Here is a 10,197-nt window from a genome sequence, read left to right as displayed (position 1 = left end):
AGTAGACATGCAGTTTTGAAAAGCTGACTTTTTTTATTTTTTATATAGTTACTATTTTTATATCAGTGTCAAGCACTAAAGTCCAGGTTACCCTGGATTATCATGTTATACCAATGAGCTGGCGGGGGTAGGAACACAACCGGTTGGTTCAGCTAAACAACTGGTTAATCATACATTTTGAGATCAGTATTTGGTCAGCAAAAGCTTGACTTTAAAACAGACATGGTGTTTTTGCATAACCGCTGACCATGAGAACTGTTGTCATGGCCTTGACTATAGCCCTTGTGGGTAAGTAGCCTGCAATGCTGTTTTAAATATCAGCATTTGCACGGATAAAAATATCATAATTTGCATAATTTGACAAAATAGACATTGCAGGACTTTATATTAAATTAACATTAAAATTTCTCTGATATTTCAGCAAGTCAGCATGTGAATCTTGGTAAGCAAAGTGGTTAATCCTATTCTAATAGTGTGTTTACCAATGGCAAAATAAGATTTTACTGTGTGACTTATGTAAAACGCTATTTTGCACTTTTAGTCCCTGAGTTGGCAGGCACGCAGACTTATGTGTACAAATATGAGGCTTTGCTCTTCAGTGGTCTTCACCAGGAAGGTCTGGCAAGAGCTGGCATTAAAATCGACAGCAAGGTTTCCATCAGGGCTGTAACTGAGAATACGTTCCTGCTTAAGGTGCCAGAAGAGTTTAATGCCAACATGGAGCTATGTTCTGTTACTGATCTGGGATATAATTGAAAAGAAGCACATAATCATTCAAAGTTTGCCTGTTTGTTTCAGCTCTTGAATCCTCAGCTGTTCGAGTACAGTGGAATCTGGCCCACAGATGCGTTTGTTGCTACTAAGCTCAGCTCAGAAGTGGCTGCTCAGCTTCAGATTCCTATTAAGTTTGAGTACACCAATGGTGTGGTTGGAAAGGTTTTCGCACCTTCTGTGGTCCCAACTACCATTATCAACCTGCACAGGGGAATTCTGAACATCTTTCAGCTCAACCTCAAGAAGACCCAGAACATCTATGAGGTTCAAGAGGTGAAACTGGCTGAAATGAAGTTTGATAATAACATGCATCTTGATTTTAAACCTGAGTCTTCATTCTGATGTAGGATGGAGTTCAAGGCATTTGCGAGACCCAATATCTTATCAGTGAAGATGAAGGAAGCAACCACACCACCATCACCAAGTCGAGGGATCTTACACTTTGCAATGAGAGGATAATTAAGGATGTTGGCTTGACTTACACTGAAAAGTGCACTGAATGTCAAAAGGTCAGGTCAAAATTTTCATGTCATATTTTCTTCTCAATGCTTTAGATTCCGGGATTTCAACTGGGGCTTCATAAAGTTACTGCTGAGGGTCTGTTACCTTAAAAAACTTAAATATACTATATAATTTAACAGAGAGTAAAAAGTCTCTCTGGAGCTGCAACCTACAGCTACATCATGAAGCCGACTCCAACTGGTGTTATGATTACTGAAGCAACAGTCCAAGAGATTCACCAATTTACAACTCTATATGAGAATCATGATGCTACCCAGATGGAAACTAGGCAAGACGTTTGCTCATGCACTCTCGTATGGAATTAAGTATATCTGTGATCATTTTTTTATGTGGTAACCCAAGTATATACTCAATATTTCAGACAAACCTTGGCCTTTCTGGAGATTATGGCATCTCCCATAATTCCAATCAGTGCTGAATATTTAGCCCGTGGAGCTTTACAGTATGAATTTAGCATTGAGACACTTTGGAGTCCAATTCAGCTCATGAGAATCAGTAATCCACAGGCTCAAGTAAGGACATATTTCATATTATTATTACTGTTATACATTAAATATACTGAATGCATTGTTAGGTTTTTATCATCGATTATAGTAGTATTTGAATTATCTCTTTTTGTTTTACTGGTATTCATTAAGGTAGTAGATGCTCTGAATCATCTGGCTACCAAAAAACTGGAAGAGGTCCATGAAGATGTTCCACTGAAATTTATTCAGCTCATCCAGCTTATGCGTTTTGCAAGTCTGGATGCTATTGAGGGAATCTGGTCTCAATTTAAAACCAGACCAAATTTCAGGTACAAAATATTCACTTTAACAGTCTAAAACGTTTATTTGCAAATTGTCACTCATTTCTTGTCCTCTAAGAAATGGATCTTAGATGCTGTTCCTGCAGTTGGCACCTTAGCTGCTCTAAAATTTGTCAAGAAGACATTCTTGGCAGGCGAACTTTCCTTCCCTGAGTTCACTGAGGTTCTTCTGGCCACTGTGCATATGGTCACTGCTAATTTGGACACCATTAAGATGTACTCTGTGCGTACACTTGTATGTGATGATTGACTCAAGGCTTAAACCACTTATTTAGCATGTCAAATATTGTCTGAACTTGTTCTATAAATGTTGTAATCAAAAAAAGGGCCTGGCTTTAAGTCACAAAGTTCAAGAAACACCTGTTCTACGTAAGGTTGCCATGCTTGGCTATGGGACAATGATTGCCAGGTACTGCAGTGGATCTCTTGAATGCCCAGTGGAGCTTTTGAAGGTAAAAAAGATAATTCACTAATTGTTTTGCTTGACTATGTGTGGAGTGTGGACAACTTTTTTTTATTTCAAGCCCTTCCATGAGATTGTTATTGAGGCAACTGCTAAGGCTGACACTTCAGAGATGACATTGATTCTGAAAGTACTGGGCAACGCTGGTCACCCTGCTAGCATTAAATACATCACAAAGTTTCTACCAGTATTTGGGAACCAAATACTTTTGTTTCCTATGAGAGTTCAAGTAGGTGCAGTTTTGGCCCTGAAGGTCATTGCCAAAAAGGAACCCAAACTGGTTAGTCATAGCCAATAATGCTTTGCTATGCTTTGCTTTGTCATACTGATTGTGAGTTTCTTCAACTTTTGTTTTTTCAGCTCCAGTCCCCGGGACCCACCTCCCAGAATGTTTAAGATTTCTCCCTGTTAAAGAAACCATCAAACTGACAGGTTGAATCATGTGTTTTAATTAGTGAGACATCTAAAACGTTCTGGTATATAGGTCCCAAGGACTGGAGTTAAGAAACACTGGTTTACTATATGCATTTTATTTTGCATTTCAGGTCCAGAATGTAGTTCTGCAGATTTTTGTAAACAAAGATCTCCACCCAGAGCTGCGCATGGTCTCGTGGATTGTGCTTTTTGAGACAAAGCCAAACATGGGTCTGGTTATTACTCTTGCACGTGCTCTACAAAAAGAACCAAATCTACAGGTGGCCAGTCTTGTGTACTCGCACATGAAAGCCTTGACAAGGAGCACACACCCCGAGTTTTCTCTAATGTGAGCTTACGCTTACAAGAGCCAAAATATGTTCCAACACACTGATGTTTAAAACTTCAACATCATTGTTTTTTTTTCAGTGCTGCAGCCAGCAGAGTTGCCATCAAGATATTAAGCCCAAAACTGGACAAACTTAGCTTTCGTTATAGCAAAGCATTTCTCTTGGATGGTTATGAAGGTAAGAAAGTTCTGTTGATCTCCAAAAGTGATGCATGCCTGGTGATGGTTTTCTCTAAAAAACTTACTGATTAGTTCCGTTGTTAAGTTCCTCTCATGGTAGGTGCTGCCGGTAGTGCTTTCTTCATCAATGATGCCGCCACCATCCTGCCCAGAGCTGTTGTAACTAAAGCACGTGCTTACCTGGCTGGAGCTGCTGCTGACATTCTTGAGGTGAGTAAATAAGATACAGGAAAAGATTGAGTACTTCTTTATTTTATTAATATCTTAAATTCCTACTCAACTTCACTGAAGTACTTTCTTTTAGGTTGGTGTTAGAACTGACGGAATTCAGGAGGCTCTTCTGAAATCGCCATTCGTGCATGAGGACAGGCTGCCCAGGATGAAACAAGTTCTTAAGGCTGTAAGTGTGGCATGTTATAAATGTAATTTATGGAGTGTTTCTTAACAGTTACATATTTTTTGTTGTCTATTTGGCATGCTGCAGTTAAAAACATTCAAAGCCCTACCTAATAAGCAGCCCCTGGGCTCGATCTATGTGAAAGTTCTTGGACAAGAGATTGCTTTTGCAAATGTCGACAAAGCTGTTCTTGAACAGGCAATGCAGGTATATTTTGGTAATATCACTTCATATGAACCAAAAAACTAAGTAATTTGCATTGTCCTCCTAAACTTTTGAGAACGTTCAAAATGGAGCTAACCATTAGATTTTTTTCTACAGCTTACTACTGGAGGCAGTATACCTGAGCTGGCAGGGGAAGCTCTTAAAGCAATGCAGAATGGCACTGCCTTCCAGTATGCCAAGCCCCTACTGGTGGCTGAGGTGCGTCACATCTTCCCATCAGTAGCTGGTGTACCCATGGAGTTCAGTTTGTATGCTGCTGCAGTGGCTGCTGGTAATTTGAAGGGTAAGAGTCTCAAATGTGCAGTAGTCTATTTATAGATTGATCGATAATAGAGAATGACATTTATACAAATGCACAATATTTAATAGAGAATGCACTGTAATAGTAAAACTTTTTTTTTTTTTTTGCCATCCTGTCCAGTCCAGGCTATTATTACACCACCTCTAACTGAAACCATCAGTGTTTCTCATCTGATGAAGACAGATGTGAAGTTAACCGCTGAAGTTTCACCAAGCATCACCTTACAAACTTTTGCTGTAATGGGACTGAATACTGGTTTTATTCAAGCTGCATCCATGGCGAAGGGAAAGATCCATACATTTTTGCCTCTAAAAGTGGAGGCGAAGTTTGACATCACAAAGGCTAATTTCAAGATAAAGGCTTTTCCTATTGTACTACCAGTGCATGCTTTGACAGCACGGTCAGAATATTTTGAGTAGACTTATTGTCAATCGTTTCACCATGGTCTATCTCATTACTAAAGTGGCTTTTTGTGATTCTTGTCCCACACTAGTTTTGAAACTTTGGCAGCAGCTGGAAACATTAAGGCGGTCAATGCAGAGAGAATTACACCCATTGTACCAGAGACGGTAGTTCTGAAACATTCCCAAGAAGCATATACCTCAATGATTACACCTGGAGATTTGGTAAAATAATAATAATTTGTTTGGCTAATTAATGTTAAAAATTAATTCCTTTATAATTCTAATTTGTTTTATTCATCCCTACATAGTCATCAGAAACCATTAAAACTGTTATGTCACCGGCTGAGGAACCTGAACTGAGGACTAGTGTTCCAGTTCACAAAACACTTTGTTCTGTTGTACCTCACATTGGAGTTGATGTATGCATGGAGGTTATGTCCTGTGATGCCACCTTCATCAAAAACACCACCATTTATAACATGATTGGGCAGCATGGAGTACATATTAACATAGTTAGAGGCAAGTGTCTGAAGTCAAATCTTCAGAATTTCACTTGAACTATGTTTGTTATTGAAAATGTGTAATCTTATAATCTATTTATTGACAGCTGATGGTCCTGCTGTTGAGGGACTAGAGCTAGAGGTCCAACTAGGCCCAAGAGCTGCTAAAAAGCTCCTTAAAGAAATCAGCTTTGCTGACACGAAGACTCCCAAGGTCAAGGCCGTCCTGCAGAAACTGAGGAAAGTCCTAGAGGGTGAAAAGATGAACAAGAACTCCAGTTTTTTCAGCCATAATAAATTATTTTACTCTCAAAGCACCAGTAGCCACAGCTTTAGTTCCAGCAGTTCTGTTCGATCTTCCAAGTCGCATCTGTCCAAAGTGAGTATTTTCATTACCACAAAGTTAATTCCAGGATTTTCTATTTATTATGCAACCCACACACTAAACAGCTTTCAAAGTCATTGGATTGCTGTTTTCACACTACACGACCGTCTGTCCTCCCTAATGTCAGTCAAAACACTTCACATTACAGGACTTGGGTTGCAGACAAATATTTAATGCATATTTCTAGATATTAAACTTGCTAAATATCTCTTGGACATTGGCGACGGATATGCGCTTCTCTCTTTGATCATTCAAACAGTGTGCCTGAAACTAAGAAATAAACAGAAGAAAAATATGATTTGCCAAAGTCAATGTTTTAAAGTTTTACTTTTACAACTATTTCTTTTTTTCTGGATCACTATATGGATCACTAGGACCTCTCCAGTGGACAAAGCAGTCAAAGTTTCAAGCCCATTCAGGTATGACGTAGTTTCTATAAGCAGATCTTTGATAAACCCTTTAATTCTATTTTATATATATATATATATATATATATATATATATATATATATATATATATATATATTATATTATATAATATATAATTTTATTTTTAATCAGTTAAGTTTTAAATGTCTTTACATGGTTACAGTCTCGATTCCTTGGGGACTCGGTTCCTCCAGTGGTTGCTATCATTGCACGTGTTGTAAGAGTTGACCGTAAGTTGTTGGGGTACCAGCTCACTGCTTACCTGGACATGCCCACCTCAAGGGTGCAGATCATTGTGGTCTCCATTGCAGTGAAGAACAACTGGAAAATGTGTGCTGATGGTGTCTTGTTGAGCAAGCACAATGTTGGTGTAAGAAATTTGATGGAATGACTTTGTTTTAGTTATCTTTTTCTGCTATGTCAGGGGTGTCCAATCTTGGTCCTGGAGGGCCAACAGCCAGCAGAGTTTACCTCCAAACTGCCCCAACACACTTGCCTGAAAGTTTCTAGTAAACCTGAAGACCTTGACTAGCTGGTTCAGGTGGGTTTAATTGGGATTGGAGCTAAACTCTGCAGGATTGTGACTTTACAGAAGCAGGACTGGACACACCTGTGTTAGGATAAAGCATTCAAAATGTGCTTCTATCTAGGCAAGGATTGCTTGGGGTGCAGAGTGCCAACAATACGCAATTACAATCAATGCAGTGACTGGCCACCAAGGTCCAAGTCCTATGGCCTATCTTAAAGTGAAGTGTGAGAAGGTGCCCACAATTATCACCAACTATGCCAAGAGGTTTGGTTACTCTTCATCGCAATTGTTCCACTTCATAAATGCCAACATATTAACACATTTTTCTTTTCCTTTCCTATTCAAGGTGGCTGAATATATTTCTAATGCAGCTCAAATGACTGGATTGGCTATTAGCAATGAAAAAAACATTGAGAGGCAGATTGAACTGATCATACTTGTCCCAACTGAAAGAACCCTGGACATCATTATTAAGACCCCAACAGTAAGCTACAATCTAATGATTGGTTTACTATGCCTTTTTTTGACAGCATTTTCTAAGATCTGTGAATTTGCAGATGACCTTGTCAGTGTTGAACTTGGTTCTTCCAATCGCTTTGCCATTTGAGGCTATCCAGGCCTATCCAGAAAGTGATGTCACAAACATAATTCAAAACCTTTATATAGAGACTAGTTCAGGTTAGTAAAGTGTGTTAAGCTGGCCTTTCGATTTTCATCAATTTATCTTTTTTTCAGTAAATGTTTTGTTTGTCTTACTATTTAGCTAAATGCAGTAAGGTCAGAAACACCTTGACTACATTCAACCATAAGAAGCACAACTATGAAATTCCCCTTTCCTGTTACCAAGTCTTAGTTCAAGACTGCACTTCAGAGCACAAATTCATAGTCCTGATAAAAAAGGATGATGTCTTTGAGCATGAAGACCTAAACATTAAGGTGGCAGACATGTAAGTCCAGCTCATAAATATTACTAGTTTCATTCTAAAAAAGCAACCTCACTTTAATATTCAGTGTTTTATTCCACCACAGCGATGTTGACATATACCATCAGAAGAGTGCAGTGAAGGTTAAAATGAATGGAATTGAAATACCAACCAACAATATCTCATACCAGCACCCAACAGGTTGAAATTCTCTCCACATTATTTTGGTATAAAAGTCTGTTGCTTGCATCAGCATTTTTTTTTTTTAGTCTTGACTTGTCATATGACTTTTACTGGGATGCTGGTCTTTGCCTTGGGAAGGGAGTCTTAGCATGTTTTCCTGTACATTTATTAGGCTTTTTTTGATGTAGGTACCATACGAATTGAGCAGAAAGGTCAAGGTATCGCTCTCTATGCCCCAGGCCATGGTCTTCAAGAGGTCTATTATACCAGTGACCAGTGGATGGTAAGTCAAACAATGAAACATTTGCCAAATAATGGCAAATAATATAAGTACAATATTTTAAATGTGTTAGTGTATAACAAGGTGAACAGTTTTACAGTTTAATTTGATGTTACAAACACTGTGCTAAAGGTGTTAAAACTACTATGTGCTTCTTAGAGAATTTAAATATCTATTTTTCTTGGATTTTTCAGGTTTATGTTGTGGACTGGATGAAGGGACAGACTTGTGGACTCTGTGGAAAGGCTGATGGAGAAATCAGACAGGAGTACACCACACCCAGTGGAGACCTGACCAAGAGTTCAGTCAGCTTTGCCCACTCGTGGGTGCTTCCTGTTGAGAGCTGCCGTGATGCAAGCCGTAAGATTTGTCGGACACTGTGTTACAAAAAAATGACATTTGTTTTAAAGACATTTAAAAAACATAAATATCTTTCCTCTATCAGAATGCCACATGAAACTTGAATCCGAGAAGTTGGAGAAGCAGGTGATTTTGAATGGACAGGAATCTAAATGCTACTCCGTTGAGCCTGTGCTGCGCTGTCTGCCAGGCTGTGTACCAATTAGAACCACTCCTGTCACTATTGGATACCACTGTATGTCCACTGGTAAGTGACTTTATTACTTGTTTGCAGACTGATATGACTCTAGTCCAGTAATTCTCATGGTTTTGCTTTAGAAAGCCGATTTTACATCTTAAAATTCAAACTGATTAACATAGGCTCAATGGGAAAATATTTAATTTTGGTTTATAAAAGTTGCTTCTATTTTTATTGATATTGTGTTCCAGACACCAACCTCAACATGTTTGATGGAATCTATGAGAAGAGTGTAGACTTGAGAGAGACTACAGATGCTCATGTGGCCTGTCGCTGCACTGAACAGTGTGCTTAAATATACTTCTTGTCTCAGTAGCACTTAATACAACATTTTTTTGCAGCTGTAAATTAACGCCTTCATTTCAATAAATCTGAACAAGCATTCAAAATTTGTCTGTTCACTATCTGTTGTCTACTTCCGCTGTAACCACCATAGATACTGAGGGGAACGCACACAGCAATGGGTTTTTCAGTGACATTCTTATGTTAAGTCATTAAAATAGAACATAAGGGACATACAAAGTGAAATACTAACTGACACTAGATATTCATCTCCTACTGTATACTGAATATTAAGACATTCACCTGCACTAAACTAAACAAGTAAAAACTACTCTGAATGGTTTTTAGAATTATCGACCAAGTCTCAGAATTAGTATCATCTGCAGTTTCTCTTGTTTGACCATTTCATTAATCCGTGTAATCAGTCAATCTACATATTGGTCCTACTTTCTATCTTTAAATTCAAAGTTTGACAAATCAATTAGTGCACCCCTAGCTCGCACAGGACCCCCAGAAGTACAGTATGTGAGTTGAAATCTGCCCCTCATTGTGTGAGCTGTTATTGCCATGTAAAAGCTCTGGAGTTACAAAAAAGTGCTTAAAGTCAATCATATCATGACAACACTGATTGGCTGCCACAAGCACAGACACATTTTTTCACAAGCATAAGAATAATACTGTAAAAAAGTTCATAGATCGGGGAAGAAGGAGGCGAGAACCGGTGGATGTTTAACATAACTTTAATAACAAAATAACCAACAACAAAATTAAGCGGCAGCCCCTCAAGGATAATGCCGCATAAACATAAACCAAAGCACAACTAAAATGTCCCAGGCCTGGTCCTCTGTCATCTTATTTTGTCGTCACTCCTTATCCTTCCTGAGCTCCCACGTGGGACTCGAGACCGGTGAGTGGCGCAGGTGTCGCTCATTATCATTTACTCCACCGGCCTCGCTCCGCTCCCATGGCTCTTGGCCCCGTTCCACTCATCACATATACATTTTAAAACGTGAATGTGATATTGTCCTTACTTTAATATTGACTTTAACAAGTTTTGATGACATTAGCCAGGGTAACCTAACCTAAAACTGATAATCTTATGCCAAATCTGTCAACATTGTATGCTTTTAGAGTACTTTGAAGCTACAAGAAAGCAGAACAAAGTCTATCCCCAATGCAATATTAACATTAGTGCAAAAGAGACTGGGCTAATCAATAGAAATGAACTTAGTGCCACCCACAGGACAGTGG

The 10,197-nt window shown here is 38.7% G+C and overlaps 1 protein-coding gene across 2 annotated transcripts; it reads left to right on the top strand.

Annotated features, from left to right (window-relative positions):
- Positions 1–146: 146 nt before the first annotated feature.
- Positions 147–9,047, top strand: vtg8 (vitellogenin 8). Of its 2 annotated transcripts, none has more exons than XM_042711934.1 (31): positions 147–288; positions 422–442; positions 542–693; positions 799–1,047; positions 1,122–1,283; positions 1,416–1,564; positions 1,658–1,808; positions 1,935–2,092; positions 2,162–2,327; positions 2,431–2,556; positions 2,629–2,847; positions 3,113–3,330; positions 3,411–3,508; positions 3,611–3,720; positions 3,815–3,910; positions 3,995–4,114; positions 4,229–4,415; positions 4,554–4,833; positions 4,927–5,059; positions 5,146–5,356; positions 5,445–5,716; positions 6,097–6,141; positions 6,315–6,521; positions 6,802–7,164; positions 7,238–7,358; positions 7,444–7,627; positions 7,710–7,804; positions 7,975–8,069; positions 8,261–8,426; positions 8,512–8,673; positions 8,856–9,047. In XM_042711934.1, the coding sequence occupies exons 1-31, from the start codon at positions 249–251 to the stop codon at positions 8,957–8,959; spliced, it is 4,860 nt and encodes a 1,619-aa protein (XP_042567868.1). In that variant the 5' UTR covers positions 147–248; the 3' UTR covers positions 8,960–9,047. The 2 variants fall into 2 exon arrangements, with proteins under 2 accessions (XP_042567868.1, XP_042567867.1); XM_042711933.1 differs by having other exon boundaries at positions 3,596–3,720.
- Positions 9,048–10,197: the final 1,150 nt, after the last annotated feature.

The sequence above is a fragment of the Cyprinus carpio genome, chromosome A22 (genome assembly GCF_018340385.1).
Source record: "Cyprinus carpio isolate SPL01 chromosome A22, ASM1834038v1, whole genome shotgun sequence".
Classification (NCBI taxonomy): domain Eukaryota; kingdom Metazoa; phylum Chordata; class Actinopteri; order Cypriniformes; family Cyprinidae; genus Cyprinus; species Cyprinus carpio.
This window is presented reverse-complemented; position numbering and strand designations above follow the sequence as displayed.

Excerpts from the sequence above, each read along its gene's own strand:
- vtg8 (XM_042711933.1), top strand. The coding sequence starts at position 249 with ATGAGAACTGTTGTCATGGCCTTGACTATAGCCCTTGTGG. Across the intron at positions 5,060-5,145 it reads TGATTACACCTGGAGATTTG|TCATCAGAAACCATTAAAAC; the intron begins GTAAAATAATAA and ends ATCCCTACATAG. Across the intron at positions 8,070-8,260 it reads ATACCAGTGACCAGTGGATG|GTTTATGTTGTGGACTGGAT; the intron begins GTAAGTCAAACA and ends TGGATTTTTCAG.